The 18,702-nt window shown below is 43.1% G+C and overlaps 1 protein-coding gene across 1 annotated transcript in view; it reads right to left on the bottom strand.

Annotated features, from left to right (window-relative positions):
- Window positions 1-1,386: 1,386 nt before the first annotated feature.
- abcb7 (ATP-binding cassette, sub-family B (MDR/TAP), member 7) overlaps window positions 1,387-18,702 on the bottom strand; it is a 23,108-nt gene continuing 5,792 nt past the window's right edge. Inside the window, exons 5-16 of the mRNA XM_076103938.1 lie at window positions 17,234-17,366; window positions 15,235-15,503; window positions 14,457-14,545; window positions 14,186-14,273; window positions 10,546-10,720; window positions 9,837-9,994; window positions 7,913-8,076; window positions 7,596-7,725; window positions 7,017-7,188; window positions 4,974-5,077; window positions 4,154-4,261; window positions 1,387-2,822 (exon numbers count right to left, since the gene is read on the bottom strand). Of these exons, the coding sequence (XP_075960053.1) occupies window positions 2,604-2,822; window positions 4,154-4,261; window positions 4,974-5,077; window positions 7,017-7,188; window positions 7,596-7,725; window positions 7,913-8,076; window positions 9,837-9,994; window positions 10,546-10,720; window positions 14,186-14,273; window positions 14,457-14,545; window positions 15,235-15,503; window positions 17,234-17,366 (1,809 nt within the window). The 3' untranslated portion in view covers window positions 1,387-2,603. The remainder of the gene's footprint in view (window positions 2,823-4,153; window positions 4,262-4,973; window positions 5,078-7,016; window positions 7,189-7,595; window positions 7,726-7,912; window positions 8,077-9,836; window positions 9,995-10,545; window positions 10,721-14,185; window positions 14,274-14,456; window positions 14,546-15,234; window positions 15,504-17,233; window positions 17,367-18,702) is intronic.

The raw sequence follows: 18,702 nt of genomic DNA, 5'->3' as shown, positions 1-18,702 counted from the left end.
AGAGAGTTTCCCCATGGCCTTCAGGAGACTCAAATGATGCTACTTCCTGTTGATCATGTGACATGTCCCAAATGTTTAGAAGAAGGGAGGTAAGTGTCAGGTTAAAAGGCCTGAATGAAAACCTGGGGACAAATATATATATTTTTACTAACATATTATGAATTCCTCTTTGAATGAGCAATTGTATTGTATGTCTAAATTGTAAATATAGTCAAACAATACAATGACAAAAATAAGATTTCTGAAAGACTTACAAGGATACAATTCTATTTTTCAGTTTTCGCTGTGTTTTTTATTAAGGTTTCACATTGTTAAATTGCAATTATAACAAGACAAATAGGGGACACTTTGCATGATAATATAACGTGTTATACAGACACCTTTCATGCATATTTATGCGTGTATTGTCCTGGGGACGGAAAAGGCACTGATTCAGCGTAATGGCTGCACAGCAGGGCTTGGTCTGTCACGTTATGTGAGTGGTTTTTGTTTGTTGCTGGTTTCAATTATAATCTTGCCGAAAGGCCTCACAGAGAGTGCCGTGTAAAGTATCTGGTCCCAGAGGAGGATCCATGGAGCTGCAGGGGTTCTTTAGGTGGACCTGCGATCTGTCTGTCCACTAAACAATGAGCACAAGGAGAGTGTTGGGATCACTATTGCGTTCATAGATTTAACACTTCACCTTTTTTAATTTCAATATATTTAGAGGCCTGAAGAGAACAAATATCCACGTATTTTAGGCAATAGTTTGCATAACGGTAGAGGGACATATAGACTCCAGTGTCACGTCTCTACAGTAATTATGAAGCAACAGTCAGCAGCTAGTTAGCTTAGCTTAGCATAAAGACTAAACAGGGGGACACAGCTCGCCTGACTGTCCAAATTCAACAAAATACGCCTACAAGCACCTTTGAACCTCACTAATAAACACTTTATCTTGTTTGTTGAATCCATAACCGAAGTGTAAAAGCAAAAATTTGCTGTTTTAAGGAGTCTCCCCTGGTTGCTTGGTAACTGCTCAGTGCCAAGATATTGCCTAAAATATGCCATTTTTATATTTTGTTGTATTTACAGATTAAACAAACAAGATATAATGTATTGCTGGAGGTGGAGTTTGTTTTCTTTGAACAGAACCAGCAGGCAGTTTTATGCTAAGCTAAGCTAAGTAGCTGGATGTAGTCGTATCGATCTCATTAAACTATTCCTTTAAAAACAAGGATAATTCTTCTCACTTATTAATAATCTTCTGACCCTTCAGTTATCTAAAAAACACCAGTGTGGTAACTAATACACCACAGAAACAAGAGTTTTCTTGGTATTAATGGTATAATAAATATATACTACTTCTACTCGTCACTAAACTCAACACTAATCAGCATGGAGACCTTGTTCATTAGACAAAAGACATTTATTAGTCCGTCTGCAGTGTAGTCACAGTCAACATAGTCCAGAACACTATGGAACAGGCTTCACATTGTGTGCATCATACAAGACCAACAATTTGTAAATAAACATACCAAGGTTCCTAACATGTGAATATCACAACCAAAACAGCCCCTCAGAAAAATGAGGACATAATTGTATTGTCAGTTTTTTAAATATTAACATTTAAGCTTCAGGAGGAAGTGTCCGTATTCTGATCATATGATCCAAAAAGCTGTCTCAGCACTGTTAAAATGTGTTGTAATAACTTTACATTACAAGGGGCCCGTTCACCAAGGCTTAAAGATACGACAGTGAAATGTTCCCAGAGGAGACTTTCAAGTTGTTGCTTCTTAATGTGGCTCCTATCGTAGTGAAAACCACTCGTGATTTATTAGTTACTTCTTGCCATTCTCAGTGTGTTATATTTACATGAACGTGACACATGGCTAATTCACAAGGGAGCTATTTTGCATGTTTACTAGTCCAAACATCCGTGTAAAGTTGTGAGTCGAATTAAGTAGACTTGATTATCTGCCATATTTGATATTTTTAGAACAAGCATTAAAAACGTGGCTGCAGTATCTGCTAAAAGAACCAAACCAACACATACTGCGAAACAATCTGTAATTCAGTATAGCTAATCGCAGAATAAAATGCAATATATGCACATCCCCAATATAAAAAAAAGCTAACTATAGGTTGAGTGTGTTTTGAAAATAACTTTAAAAAATAAATCAATACAAATTTTGTAATATCAAGGCATATGCAAGTCATTTCGTGTACTCTCATCTGTTCCCAGTGCAGTGGAAGATGTCAATAAACCTGATGTCAAAAATGAGGAGTGGGGCGGCCATGTTGACTAACAGATGTCTTACACACACGTATGTGATATACAAGGTCTCTTATGCTTGGCTTCAGCTGAGACAACTGGCATAGAAGCTCCATCTCTGGACACCAGCCAGTGCTAAACACATTTGCTCCCTGTTCTGCTCCTCCTTCACGTTGGCGAGCAGTGGCCTTTATTCATGTGAGGAGGAGGAATAGTCACATGGGTGGGGGCTTGGCTTGGGTGGGTAGTGGGGATGTACCCCATACTCCCTCCCAAATGCTGCACAGAGCCGGGATTCCAGTGTAGGCCATCTGTGAGGGATGTAGCTACATGGAGGTGGCCGCTCCTCTCAACAGGAGCAGTTCCCACAGCCCTTAACACTGTTGACGATCTCCTCCTGTAATTTCTTCCTCTCCTCCTCCTTCTGGGACAGACGCTCAGCTGGAGGCTCGGGCGAGCTCTTGTTGCCGTTGAGGATTTTATTGTTCTGGGTGTTCCACAGGTCTGCGTACAAGCTGCCAGGGGTGCTGAGGAGGGCGTGGTGGTTTCCTCGCTCTGACACTTTACCCTGGCAAAGAAAAGAAAGACAAGAAAGACATGAAACCTAAACTCGCAGTGCACATGAAGTTAAAATGAAGAGAGAGACAGAGTCCTATAGTTAGCATCTCGTCATGACCAAACAACAGTGACCACACTCTCTGCGGAGAGTCAGCTCCCCCCTAGAATCCCTGCCGCCTCCCCAACAACTGTTGCAAAAAAACAAAACGCACTCGCACACACACACCCCTCCCACACAGTCAAACACAAACGAAGGCACCCCCCTTCCCCCACCTCCCGTGAGCACGCAGGGGTGTTGGCATCATCTTTAGCGCACCCGAGATGAGCACGTGACTGCTTCCGCTCGTTATTTTAATGAGCACCCCAGGCAGTCCTCTGCTGGTGACACCACCAGCAAACGGCATGGAGACATCACACGCAAACATGCCTTCTCGCCACGACCCTCTGATCCCTGCCATCTGACTCTGGGAACATGGAACGACACATGCTCACTCGCCGCAGTTCAAAGAAAACCTCTTCTCATTTTATCCTATCCGACTCCAGTACTGGTGGAAAATGTCACTTCATCCGTGTTACATTTCACATTAACTCTTACTTTGCAGATTAAAAACTGACTTCACTCTCGTCTTTTTGTGCTTCACAGCGTCTCAAGCCCAACCCGTGACGTACTGCAGCAGTTTTCTCTGCTCTTGGATATTTCTCTGATGCACAATAAAACAGTGACAATGCACCAAAAAGATTCCCCGTCCCCACATTTCTTTTAAACACACTTTATGCCTCCATGACTTCAGCCTGACTTCAACACATCGGACCAAAAACTGTATAGATAACTCATTCCTCCATTACGAGACGGGCTTAGTCCTGGACGAGGCCTCATCAGCGTCTGGGAAGCTGGCCCATACATTATTAGTCACCGAGACAAACAAGACACGCCATCTGACCAAAACAGCGAGTCGAGTCCGACTGCTTTAATGAGCCCTTATGGAGAAAATAATACATTGACTTTTACCAACAGTGTCCTGTTGTTATTGAAGTTAATGAGAAAAGCTAAACAAAGCATGTTTTCATCACGAACATTGTAGAAAGGTATCTCAAAATAAATGAGAGGCCGCTTGCTAAATTCTCGTCGCTGGCAGAGACAGTGCGCTGAAGGTCAGGCAGAGTGCAGGTCATCATCCTTCCTTCAATGCTAATTGGACTGGCAATTAACACAGCGCATGTTTTTACTTGCAAACTCTAAACCATCACATTATTTGCTTTTTATGAACCTGACATTACAAGTGGAGGTGTTAATCAGGGAAGGTATGGGATCAAGTAAAATATAAGTGGATGAGTTGTTACCTCGCTGAGCACTATAATCTCGTCTGCGTCTACGATTGTGGAAAGCCTGTGGGCGATAAACACCGATGTCCTGTCCTTCACCATCTCCTTCATCGAAGTCAGGATGTTCTGGAAGCACACAAAGGCAAGAGCTCGATCACTTTGTTAGGATTTAAAGGAGTATCCCCTGTTCCAAGAGAAAATACTTCCTCAGGTTTGCAATAATGGAGGCTTAAAAAAAAGAATAAGGGAAAAAAAGTGCATGAATGACACGATATATTTGAAATGTACTCCCAAACTTTGATTTTAAGGAGACGCTAAGTCAACAGAATGTTGCTCAGCAACATCCACCTTCATATGCTTTTTCTTTCTTGGTTTACATATGATAATTTGAAAACACCGTTGTGATGAAAAACAACAGAAAATCTCAATTAACAACCACATCTACTGCCCCACTCGTTTTTCTGAAGTTCAGAGAGGGCATGCTGAACTTTCTCATTAAATGTAACATTTACAAAGACTGTGGGGTTTGAGCTGAGCTGGAGATTAAGTAGGCGAAAACAGTGGCAGGTGGCAGGGGAGAACATGGGGGTGGTGTGTGTGTGTGTGTATAGAGAGGGGGGGGGGGGGGGGGGGGGGGAATGTCACAGCAGGTATGTGACGCAGGACTGAGCTGAATTATTGTGCACCTACAGAGCGAGTGTTTGTTCTGCTAAATGTGTATGCAGGCACGGGGAGGTGTCAACCTGTACGTGCAGCAGACAACGGGCATTTGTGGGCATTTTAGGTACGCGTCCCCGTGTCTGTCACAGTGTGTGTGTTCATACACCGTCAAGCCCACCTCTTCTGTGATGGAGTCGAGGGAGGACGTGGCTTCGTCATACAGGAGGACGGGTGGATTCTTTAGTATTGCACGGGCGATGGCGACGCGTTGCTTCTCCCCTCCTGAAACAAAATAAAAGATGTCATAAATAAAAGCAAACCAGGATAAAGCCAAAAGGATTTAAATGTGTTAAGATGCAGCATGTTTATCCCTCTGGCTCTGCTCATCAGACCTCAAACTGGTCGGCAAAACAGACTTTCATCTAACGGTGACGAAGATTTCTCCCCCGTTTCTGATTTTGCCTTTATTACATACGAGCTATGCGTGGCCTCTTGAAACCAAGCAGAGTTCAGCAGACATAAATATTGCTGGCAGTGGAGAACAGCAGCGAATAAAGTATGGAGCCTCACAGCCCAGACTGCCTGCCCCCCCCTCCCCCCTGACAAAAACTCATTGGCAGCCGTCACGTACAGTGAAATTAATGAGAAGTTAGTCATGTCTTTATTTTGTCCGTTCTCTCACTCACTCACTCACTCCACAAAAAGAAATCTGTGCTGCCAGTAATTGCATCTTGAATGTTGAGTGTAAGTGCTCACACACTATGTGTGTTAACGTGGGCTAAATGAGTTGCGGAGTGATGCTAGGAGCCAAATACTACACAGTCGTGTGCTATCGCTGCAGATCAAATGAGGCAATGTGCCATTAAACACGTTCACACACTACACTGAAGAGGACAACAAAACAACAATGGTTACGTCTCATAATGAATAAGGTGAAATTTAATAATTAAATTAAGTTAAATCATCTTCTTCCTTTACAAGACAATCGCTCTTAATCAAAGTCTTGAAAGTCATTTTGGACTGAAACAGACATTTTAATATAATCTAGAGCGGTGCAAACTTAGATATTCCTCACAGCATCGTCTCACAGTCACATTTATTTCTCAAAGCATGCAACTGCCATGTATATTCCTGGCAGCAGATGAAGGACAAAAGGAGTTCTCCAGAAAGGTAAAAGCTAAAACCCAGTTCTCTCGTCTCAAAGTCAATGTTTTTGTTCATGGATTTTGGATAGATGCCTGAAATAAGGCATGTGGTTAACACACGCTAAAGAGATCATTAACGTTTTGTTTTACGACATAAAATACGTCAGTAAACACTAACACAATCAAATACCTAACAAAACATGTTCGATTCAATAATGAGACAATATTGCAGATAGAGGCTGCTTTCTGAAAATGGTGGCCGATCATATAATATGTAAAGCAGTTAGGAGTTCAGCTAGTGCTGTAAAGCACCCACTGAGGCCTGAAAAATAGACATAATTTGATAATACTATACCTCACATCACAATATCAAAATTACATTAGAGCTGAAATTATCAGTCGATTAATTTGCAACAACTTCAATCAGTCAAAAAGTCAATCTTTAAACAAACGGCAGAACATCGTCTGTTCCTGCCTTGTCAAATGTGAGGATTTTCTGCTTTTGTGCATCTCTGTAAATTCAACATGTTTTCATGAACACAAACAGTCATTTTAAGAAGAGAATTGACATAATAATCAATAATGAAAGTAACTGCTGGTTGCAGCCTTACACTGGAACAATATGCTGACGTAAAATGTTGCCTTGAGCGTGACAGCTGTCCCGCATGCTCCGGTAGTTTCCTCCCTCAGGTCCTCAACCAATGACTTCCACCATCTACGACTCATAATTATAACTCATCCACCTGCCATACATTGCATATATTACATGCACCAGTTATATCGTTTCAATTCTTCTGAAACCCACTTATTTGTACCGTTTAATTGCCTCTTTGTAAAATATTTCACTTTTTAGTATTTCATTCTATTCTATTTTTTTCAATTTGTTAGTTGCGCATGAAATAGTTGTACTTTGTATGATTGTGTTGGAGACAAATGAGCACGATGTGATGACGACGACGGGTTTTGAAATTATTTCTGGGTTTCAAACGTTTTAACCATCCGGGGAAACACACAAAACACACTTGCTTCTGCAGAGGAGACCATATCTAAACAGTAGTCATAATGTTGCAGCGAACCTGACAGCTTCAGGCCCCGCTCCCCAACCTGGGTGTCATAGCCATGGGGCATCCTGAGGATAGCATCATGGATGCCTGCAAGACGCGCCACTTGGTACACGTCCTCTGGAGTAGCATTGATGTTCCCGTACTGCAGGTTGTAGAAGATGGTGTTGTGGAACAGAACGGCATCCTGACAACAACACAGTTAGAGAGGAAAGAAAAAAAAAAAATGAGGCTTCAGAGAATATTATTATTGCAGCAGAAGACTGCAGATACAAAGACGAGGGTAGGAGGGAGGAAGAGAACGAACGCAAATGACAAAAATACTGTTCATGTACCATCTGTTCAGATCAGCCTCTGAGCTCAAGCAGTAAACAGAATTCAGCTTATTTCTAATGCAGTTGTTAACTAGTAAAGTTGTTTTGTTGTATGCTGCCCCCTTGTTGTATGTAATTATCAATAACAACTCAAATACATTACATTTACTGTTGAGAAGTCATATTTAACAATCATTTCATTTGTGGGGAGGAAACTTCGAATAAAGAAAGACAATCAATGTGGTGTTGATGTTTATTTCATCGTGTGGGTGTCTCAGACCTGAGGTATGACCCCCAAAGACTTCCTCAGGCTGTCAAGGCTGACGTCTCGGATGTTCTGCCCCGCTATGTAGATGTTCCCCCGCTGGGGCTCATAGAAGCGGAACAGCAGCCGCACGATGGTGCTCTTCCTGCAACCAGACGTGGAACCAATCGTCAGCATCATTCTGTCTGTGAGCTGCACCCCCCCACAATCTACTGATGCTATCTGATGATAAGACTGTCTGTGTGTGCGCGCGCACACACACACACACACACACACACACACACCTGGCTAAAGGTGTGACAGTCAGTGTACTTCTATGAAAGGTGACCTACCCTGACCCGCTGCCACCAACTATCGCTACCTTCTTCCCAGCAGGCACTTCGAAGGACACTCCATTTAAGACTTTCTGGCCCTCCAGGTATTCAAAATAGACGTCCTCGAAGCGGATGGTGGCCTCCTGTGGCGTGACGGCTAATGGCGGGGCGAGATTCCTCTCCTAGAGAAAACCATCAGAGGGTTGAGACAGACGAAACGGAGCGAGAGGAGACGGATACAGAACAGCCACTGGCAGACGAGGCCCGGCATGATGCAACGTTACTCCAACACCTTGTAAAAGGGGGATAATGCTGCAGCACAGAGCCACGGGCTGCTTAAGGCAGAGACATTCACAGCAAATTCCAGAGGTCGTTTCAGCTGAATCTTCAGATGCTGCCCTTCGTGGTAACTGAAGGATCAATAGGCGTGAAAAACTTTCGGTACATACTGAGCTGAGCCATAGTGCTGAGATGCAGCCAAGGTCAGCGGTGAATAAAGCACTTCCCTTTGCCCTGAGAGTAAAAGCCTGTTCTGCTCCGTTCCTTTGCTCTCTGATAACAACATAGTCACCCACAATCCACCTCAGTTAATACATAGTCCATTAGTATAAACAAATGATCGTTTCACACACCCCCCCAACATGGGAAAAAAGCCAAAATTATTATTATTTGTTTTAATCTCGTGAAGCAGTTTCAAGTAAGGGGCTGTTTTAAATTATTTTACATCTACATAATAGGCCAATGTGTGCCACAACAACAAAGCATTCAGACAGTAATGGCCTGCTGGGCAGCGCCGTTCCACAGGGAGTCACAATGGAGTGGAGTATTACCGATGAGTGAAAAATAACTGGACAGATTAATTTCTCCTACGTTAATTACAGGCTGGAGACGGGAAATGGCATTCACGTTCTCAGGCAGCACATTTGCACTTAAATGTGATTTTCTGACGCAAGATGGGCCGTCGTCGTGAGTAAAAGAAAATAATAATAAGATAATGCAATGAAAATGTCCGACAAAAACAATTGATAGCTATGACATTGAAGAAACAGAGGAGCAACATGTCAACAATCTGAACAGTTTTAGCTATTTTTAAAGTTAAAGAACAGGATGTAGTTTTAAATAGGACTACGTATTTCACAACCCCATCTAAAAGGGCAGTGCATGCTAGAGATGAGATCAGCAGAAACTATTGTCATGATCATTTGTCCCTTTTTAAGAAAAATAGCAAAACATTTGTTTGTTGCAGCTTCTTGTCGATTTTGTTTTTGTCATATATGATAGTATATTGAATATCTTTGGGTTTTGGACAGTTGGCTGTAGTCACTTTGGGGCTCTTGGAAATAACAAATCGGCATTTTTTTTTTCACCATTTTCCTATATTATATGGACAATGAGCACCATCACTGATTGAGCAACAACACTCTCATATTTCATCACAGTCACTTTTAGTCGGTGTGATTTTCATAAGATCTTATCCCTCCTGGAACACAAAACAAAACGACACAAATAAAACAAGATTGCGCTTCTGTTATTTTGATCATAAATCACCCAAAAAATACCCAATAACAGTTCTTCCGCAACTTGTCATAACAATCCCGACCAGCGAGTAATGTCGTGCTCTACAAGTGGCAGAGGACGAGTAAGCTTGAGTCACACCAAGCATGAAATTACTATGTTTGACTACAACCTATCATGTCTTAAGTGGAAAGGTTAGCTATGACTCCGTCCTGTGTTCAAATCTTTTACCACCATTAAGCGCTGCTGTTGGAGGAAAAGAAGAAAACTCTCAGTTTAATTAAGTTTTTCAGATTTAATAGGGAACTCAGTTTTCTATTCTATACAAGTCTACTGATCTCTTGATAGAGGAAGAAAATATGTAAAAAACACATTTTGCAATTTACCGCTACAATGCGGAGAAGCGCATGTCAGGCCGACAAGTTACCTTGATCTTGGTGTCGACGTTGAGCAGGGTGAAAAGAGTGTTCATGTCGATCAGGGCCTGCCGGGTCTCTCTGTACACCGTGCCGAGGAAGTTGAGCGGGAGGGAGAGCTGGAAGAGCAGGCCGTTCACCATCACCAGGTCTCCTACGGTCATCGTGCCTACACGGCAGCAACAAGCAGAACTTACTGACATGAGCCAGCTCTATTGTATCACGTATGCATCTTTGGATACGAGATCTAAAAAAAATAATATTACACTCAACCCATTTTTTTTCTTTCAAGCGGTGAAGGCAGACAAAAGCATGTTACATTCTGAATTTATCTCCACCCGCTGTGATTTCATTTTCTGCATCAAGGCTGTTTTATTTCCTATTCACGCCACTTTTTCATGCTTGCTGTGCTTTGTTCTCATTTGGTTTCTATTATCCAGTTCAGTCGGGAGTTTCACTTGTCATTTTCTGTCCATTTGATTTTGTTTTGAGGTTTTTTTTTAAAGCTTTCTTATTTCCAAAGGCACATTTCTTTCTATTGTGCTGTGGACATATATCATGAGCATGAAGAGGTAAAATTCAGGTCAGGTGATATATTTTAAGCCTTTAGGATGCTATAATTTCTTTCCATGCTTTTCCACTTCTCTCTCTCTCTCTCTCACACACACACACACACACACACACACACACACACACACACACACACACACACACACTCACCTGCCGCAATGCCCTTGCTGGCCAGCACCATGATGCCAGTGAGGCCGACACTGAAGATGACACTCTGGCCAAAGTTGAGCATGGCGAGTGTGGTTGTGGTTTTTAGAGAGGATGACTCGTAGACCTTCAGGTATCCATCATACTTATCAGCTTCATACTTCTCATTGTTGAAGTACTGCAGCCGAGACGGGAAACATGCAGAGAGGGAGGAGCAAAGGGAGCGCGGGGCACAGAGATGGCGGAAAAGGTTTCACATAAGGAAAGTTGAGAGAGAAAGCGGGAGAGACACAAAATATGGTTAAGGTTAAAGTTTAAGGAAGCATGGAGAGCAGTGTGAGGCAGATAGACACTTTAGCGCAGCCTGCCTCAAGGTTGCATTTGTTCTCTGTGACCGCTCTGGGCCTACTCTGGGTCTCAGCTGGCTTCCAAAGCACTTTTTCCATGTCTCAGCATCGTCATCTCCACCCCACTGATCTTAAAGGATGTGGAGGGCCATAGAACAAGCTAAAATATTAGGCAATTATAATTGCAAGGAAAGCCTAAACATCACTTGCAAGTCGAACAAGAATCGCTTCAGAGTATCCTTCGTTGGCTCTACGGCTTCCACAGACACCTACCAACAGAGCACCGATAGCTCTCAAGTGTTACGCCACACAAGCAGCACTCATTTTGATCAAGACGCAGCGCGATCATTTAGAGAGACAAACCCTCGTGAATCAGCAACAAATGCATCTCGAAAATTCAGCACATTAAACTACGCCACGATCATAACAACAACCCTCCTCAACTCTGCTGCCAATTACCTAATATTGCTGTTTGTTTAGTTTGCACTATTGTTCCTCTGCTCTGGTTAAGTGGGCGATTTGCTTCTCTAGCTAACGGCAGTGGTGCTGTGCTGCAACTGACTTGCCACTGATTTGCATTTAGGGAAATGCAGGAAATCAGAGCGCGAGAGAGAGAGCGAGAGAGAGAGAAGAAAGTAGCACATGGAGGACAAACAGAAGCAGTGCAAGGCACCGCGTTCAGGTTCTCATCTAGCCCTTTGTGAAAGTGGAACGGATTTCTGAGTGGGCGGAGATCTAATTACATATGCACACTCACAGCTCAGAGTGATGCTAAATCCGGCCGCATTGGCACAGATGACACAAAATAACACAGAACAAAACGTTAAGAAAAACAGGATGCAAAAAATAATACAGCAGAGAAAATAACATGGGTACAAATGTATATATAGAGCAGCCTCACAATGCAGGCGAAACTGGATGGTGATTATGTTTGTATGTGTCCTGTGAGGTTACCTAGAAAGAGGCTTAAAACAGCAAAGGATGAAGACTCTGGATAACCGCGCCACTGAGAGGGGTATAAAGCAATGTTTACATCCGCATCACATCGCATCAGTCAGGTGTCCGTGAGAGCACACTCACCCATAAACTACCCTGGCTCGCAGCAGTCATGTCAAAATACAGCCTTCAGTGGCAGACACTTCCAGTCCAAAACCATCACCGAGAAACTATTTTGGTCATTGACTAAACCAGCAGAATAGTCCTAAATGTCCAGTGATGAATGTCTTGTTGTTTGTAGCGACTAGACCTGTGACAATAATTACGCTATCGACTTATTGTACGAAATATGGACAGAATTTCTGCTGGCCTCGATAGTGCCCGTTGTGTTTACGTGCTTGTTTGTTGACATAAGAATGTCACTAACATTTTAGCCAACATGACGCCAGAAGAAGCAGCAGGGTTTCCCTAACATCATGAGACCAGGGTGTTGCACAGAAATTGGGCATTTTTGTTAACGGAGAATCCATTTTATTCATTGTTTTGGTTGTGTGGTTTCATTTATCTACGTTTTATTTTATCTTAATATTTCTTCACTTTCCAATGTCTGAAAGTCTATTTCTCTTTGAAGTAGTTTACTTGCATTATTATGTTATTACGTTATCATTACATCAGTGGCATAAAATGGTCTAAAATGACATTAATATCCTTTTTCGCAATTATTTCTTGAACAACATTTCTTCCAATAATAGTAGTTATCTCAAAAGGCCAAGAACAGGAGTGATATTTACAAAAGAAAAGAGTGAACAATGTAACACTGAAAGAGAAGAGGAGCAGCACGGAGAATGAGAGCACAGAAAAGAGATCAGAGTAAAATAGGTCAACATATATAAAGCTCAATAGATTACTTGATTAGCTGAACGTACTATTTTGATTATCGATAGTCAACCGTCCTCTGGTTCAACCTTCTGACTCCTGAGGGTTTGACAGTTAACAGAATATCTTCAGCTCTTTGGTCTGTTGGTCGAACACATTTCCTAATTTGTGATGCTAACTAACCGAGAAAATAATTAAATAATCATTAGCTGCAGCACTAGGTCAATATGTGCAACATTACTATCATGATAGTTATCACTGCATTGTCTCAACGTTAATAATACTCAGGTATCACATTACCAAACTGTTCATCCCTTTGAATAAACTAGAACAAAACAGGTCTCATCTCTTTAGGGCACGAGAACTGTGACAAGTTCATCACAATACAGTTAAACAGGGACAATAATCAATGCTGAATTGTCGGCTCATTGTTTCTGATCAATACTCGTTCTAAGGGCAACAATGTGACGGTATGGCTCCAGTTCACACATCGTGTACATCAGCAGAGGAGGCAGAGCTCAGCGATTTTGAATTCAATCTAATTGAGATTATTTTGACTGATAATGCAATTACAAAATGATTTGCAATATTAGAGAGAAAGATATTTTTTTACATCATTATTCTCATTTTCCCTGAAACATATCAAAAAGATGGTGTCGTTTTTGTGGGGTTCTGTACCAAACAAAGACGTTTTCTTAAGTATTTTGATGCATATTTTGCCTTAACAAATATTGCACCTCCTGCAATTTTTAAACTGCATATTGTGATTTCGATGGAAATTTGATTAATTGTGCAGCTCTAAAAAGTTTGCAATCCTTTTACTAGCTCTGACGTTTATCTTAGACCAGACAGGCAAAAGTTAAATATCCAGTCAATATGGAAGTAGAATATTTATAGTCAATATCATTGTCGATTGACTCTGACAAGAACAATATTACAGCGCACGAACATCTGAAATCTCACAACAGATTCCATAACCGCACTCTGTGGGCTCATGTTGGCGCGACGCTGCTCTACAATAACGAGAGAGAATATGACAACCTTCAAGTAAACCTAGAGTAGAAATTAGAAGTGACTTTTAATCCTTTTAGTCATACATTTGACTCAGAATGGTAAACTTGACTTTAATCTTGTACTTGTTATAATAAGGAGGTTGTGTGTCATAGTGGTGAGAGTCTGAGACACAGAGTTAGAGAGAGCTATTCTTTGATTAAAAGGCTAATTCTGACAGTGGCAATCATGCAAGTGGAGCACTATTATTAAAGACGAGTAAATATTAGTTCACGTCAATGTGTCTTGCTTAAGAAGAAAAAGACTAGAAAAGAGGAGATAAGAAGGGAAGAAAGGAAAGGTGGGGGGTGGGGATGAGGAGCTGAAAGAAGAGTGTATGGTAGGTGTGTATGCCTGTATGTGTGTGGTTGAGTGTGTTTGTGTGGTTGTGTGTGTGCGTGGGGGGGGGGGGGGGGGGGGGGGGTCAATCTCACCTTAACAGTCTCGTAGTTAAGGAGGGAGTCAATAGCTGCGTTGCCGGCTTCATTGTCTGCTTTGTTCATTTCTATCCGGAAACGAGTCCTGTGTGCAGACACGTGTGCAATGATGTAAGCACTTTCTCAAGTACATGTTTCAGCCTACGAGTGAACATTGTTTCTGTCAGCACAGAGAGCCACAGAACTACTTACTGAATCATTTTCATGGAACAACAAACATTGAACTACAGTCAGACAGAGGACGAGCACACTACATCCGTGACGTTACCTCCACTGAGTGAAGAGAACGGTGTAGAGGGTGTACGCTGATAAGGTACCCAAGGACACTGCTGCAAACTGTCCACCACACTTGTAATACTGCAGAAGAAGAAAAAAAAAAGGACAGACAAAGCAAATCATCCTTTACATGCTGTGGCTGAACAGCTTTGTGATAAAAAGAAGTCACGCGCCCACGTCAGACCACCGGACTCCGACGTTGGCGTCACAATGCATTTTGGGAACATATTGTTTTTGACCATTCCACTATGAAATTGAGTGTTACAAATGGAGGGGAATCTAGGAGAACTAATCGTGCTAATGCTTTAGCTATTTGGGCAATGGAGTCTGCCCTCATTACAGGCAAGCTGACATTATGGTCCAGAGTGGAATAATAGCACGAAGCAATAGAAAAGCCGTTCTTTCAGCGGTGGCCAAGGAGGGGGCATCTGTTCAGGGCCTACTCCACAGGAGGACATTAAGCTGCTACAAAGCCTTAGGATTCTTCATTGACGCTAATGGACTCTGTATAGCCACCAAAAGTTCATGGGGATTCATATTCCATTTAGAAAGTAAATGAGATAATTTCCAGACAATCTGCTGTGAAGAGTGTCAAGGTGATGGAAGGTCCTGTGCTAACATTAAAAAGGCTGAAACAGTACCAGCAACAAGAAATAAAAGCCAGAACACTGTAAGCAACGGTTCCGGTAGCATCCTACAATAATGGCGATGGCCTCTGATTACCGTCATTAGTGCCTGTGCCGCGTGGATATGTCAACCATGAGACTCACCAAAATGGCACTGACGAGGCCCATCTCGAAGACTGTGGGTCCTAGATTGAAGACGAGTGCGCTGAGGACAAACGAGATGCCTCGCGTGCCGCGGTCGATGGCCTTGGACAGCGCTCCCGTCTGGCGGCTGAGATGGAAACCCAGATCCAGATTGTGCAGGTGGAGGAAGACGTTCTTCGCGATGCGTCGGATGGAGCTCTGGGCCACCTTGCCAAACACGGTGTTCCTCAGCTCGTTGAAGAAGGCTGCACAAGCCCGTGACGCGCCATCTGGGATAGCGGAGGAGACGGAGAGTTTAGCACACCTGCTGTGAAAACCTGGGGAGGTTCAAACGGCGGGGCTGGGGCGCTATCAAGTGAGAAAATATCCTCGTCCTAAAAACTGAGGACTGTTATGTAGCTCTACAGCGATATCAGGCAGCAAAACCAGAATGTAACCCCCACCTTTCCTGTCTTGTTAGGTGTAATGCAGTATTGAGACAGTTGAGGCTAGAGACTTGTCAACTGCTCTAAAGTGAAGGCTTGTATAAGGTGGCCGGGGCAGGTTTTTCTCCACATCATCTCTGGTCTGCAAAGTACTGCAGGGCTACAACAGCAGCCTCCCCAAGCCTCTGTAATTACCGAGCAGGGTGCTGTCTGAAGCCTCACTACCATGGCAGGCCAGCACACTGCAGACTGAGGGAGGGGGAGGGGGGGGGGGGGGGGTATGTGAGTGTACACAAGTGTGTTCAGTGTGTGTGAGCAGAATAATAGAAGAGGGGGACAGAAAGATGTGACCATGAGTTGAGTCGATTGATGCATTTTTTTAGGAGTGTTTTTAAGGACGCTAGTTCCATTAGAGTTTGAGTTCAATAAAACCACCAATCTAATTCCAAGGAAGTCAATTATTTGATCCCTTACACTTCTCATAAACCGTTATACAAGCAGATGGCATGACTGTCACAAATGAATAGTCTGCGTCTGAGCGGCACGTGGCCTTCCTGTGGCGATTTCACCGACTTGTGTGAATACACGATTTGTCTGCCGAGACCAAAGTCAGGGTAATAATCACTGCCGGTTTTCATGGGGCTGTAATGTGGCGTTAAATAGGAATGCTCATCATAATGAACATGTCCACATCTGACAAGGTAGGATGAGCACTGTGCAACCTTTTCAGCCAAATTACTCCCGTCACCGCAGGCTTCAAGTACTGGGCCTCGAGTGTCGCGAAGAGGGAACAAAAAAAACACAATTCCCTTCTTTAAGAGCCTCTCCTTCATTCTTCCTCGTCATCGTAATTCGTCCTGTCTGGAGTCCTGTTCATGTGCTCCAATTATTCAACAGGCAGCATTACTGTGCGAGACCTAAGTGGACTCATTAAAATAAGTGGCTTCAGGGCTAAGTGTACATTGCATCCAAGCGGATCTCACTCAAGGCCGGAGTGACATTCAGTCGGTATCAGGTTCGCAATATTTATATATTTATTTAATTATTTAATTTGGCACCTCATCAGCAGCTCAGAGTAAAACAAAATAAATACGCTAGGTAGGAATGAAGTTCACATTCACGCTACATTTCACCCATTTGACCCCTCTTGTATTCACGGGGGAAGTTTGGACAAAGAGAGAGAGAGAGAGAAAAAAGACTTCTCTCAAGAGATGAAATGAAAGCAACATCCTTGGCCTTTGCATAACACTAAAAAAATATCCAACCACTTTAAAAAGAACATTAGCAATTTCTGGCCTGCTGCTTAAGAAACGTGTCCAGCTCATACCGCTCATACAGCTCATACAGCTCATCTCCCCACACACACACACACACACACACGACGCCGGCGGCGAGGATCGACCGTGGTGAACTCAAGACGCAGAACGGAGCACATAATGTAAATAATGAGGGAGAGGCGGGGACCACTGATATGAATGTGTCGGGGGGGGGGGAAGGTCAGCCGGTAGATAACAGGCAGTCCCACGGTCTCCTCTGATGAGCTCCTGCCGCTGCAACACGAGTCTGGGACTCACAGCCAATCAGCATGGCCGTTGCCATGGTAGCCACAGTGCTTGGCGCGTCATTCAGGTGCAGCATGTGTCCCGACATCTGGTTCAGCTCGTCCACCGCATACTTAAACATGAAGGGCACCGTCACATTGGTCATCTGGGACAAGGCAGAGGGGGAGGGGGGGGGAAACATTCAGAGAGGAGAATACACTGGTTTCATACATTAGACAGACTCATGCTCAGTATAGTCTGTAGGACCGGTGTGAACGTGTGCATGTGCACCCCGTGTGCTTAGAAAGATACATCTCCACTATTATTAGGCAGTAAATCAAACATTGCCCGCTCAGGCGCATTCATGGATATATATATATGAACGTATGTGTGCATTGTGTGCTGTGTAAGAGTGTATTCTTCTGGGCTGGTTGTGCTCGTGCTGCTGAGGTAGCTGCTGCTTCCTGCTAATGGAATAGAAATGGCTGTTAGGGCTAATTAAGAGCACGGGGACAGCTGTGTGACTCAGGCAAGGCAGTCCGCTACACATTAGGACAGCCGGAGAACACAGCACATTACTTTCATATGAAACCCATTTCATTTGAACCTCTCAACCTCTCACACGGGGAGGGTGCTTTTTTTTTTTTTTTTTTTTTCTTTTTTTTTTTTTGCTCCTTTTCTCCTGTCAGATTCTGCATGATATAAATTTGATAAAATAAAAGTAATAGCACTTGTATAAAAACAGAGTATAAAAAAACAAACCCATCGGCCCTGCTAATGTGAAAGGACAGCTAATAATGCACTTTAAAAGCTCCGTCCCCGGGGTTCTCGCTTTATACACTTGGGTATTATACTCAGACAATAGAAGTCCTCTGACCCCCACAAGCAACAACAATATCTTTGCTACCAAGACAACAGAATATGGCACACAAAAAAATAGCCTCGGCCTTTAATCACGGGGCCAAAACATGCCCTATGTTACCACTAATACGTGATAACGTTGGATGTGCTCTTTTAATCCATTAACGGCCGATTGGAGATTAAATCAACACCGTGTCGATCTGTACCTGCCGATGTCATCGTGTAATAGAGATACTGTGTCAAGTCGTGGAGACGAGGCGTTAGGCGATATCTAGAATTAGCCTCAGCTTAGAGTAGAAGCAAGAGGGCTTCATTTGAGGCCAAGGAAAACAAGAGCTCATATCTAATCAGTTATTTGAAGTAAAAACGTCACCGACGTAGTGTAGAGGTGTGATGCACTGTAACCACATCATTATTCAGTTGATTTAAAGATTTTCTCCAGACTGCGGGAGGTTTCGGTTCAAACAGACAAAACTCCAGCCAAGCAGGAAAATGGGAGGAGATTGGATTGTGTGTGTGTGTGTGTGTGTGTGTGTGTGTGTGTGTGTGTGTTCTCTCCTCCTCAGCACACTCACTCAAACATGCTGAGAGGCAGCAGTACATGCTTATTTAGGTGCTGTGAATGTGTGATTGTTGTCCAG

Source organism: Anarhichas minor, unplaced genomic scaffold (assembly GCF_050575085.1).
Source record: "Anarhichas minor isolate MPS153535 unplaced genomic scaffold, ASM5057508v1 ptg000028l, whole genome shotgun sequence".
In the NCBI taxonomy this organism is placed as follows: Eukaryota; Metazoa; Chordata; class Actinopteri; order Perciformes; family Anarhichadidae; genus Anarhichas; species Anarhichas minor.
Note: the sequence above shows the minus strand (reverse complement) of the source record. Positions and strands in the feature narration are given on the sequence as shown.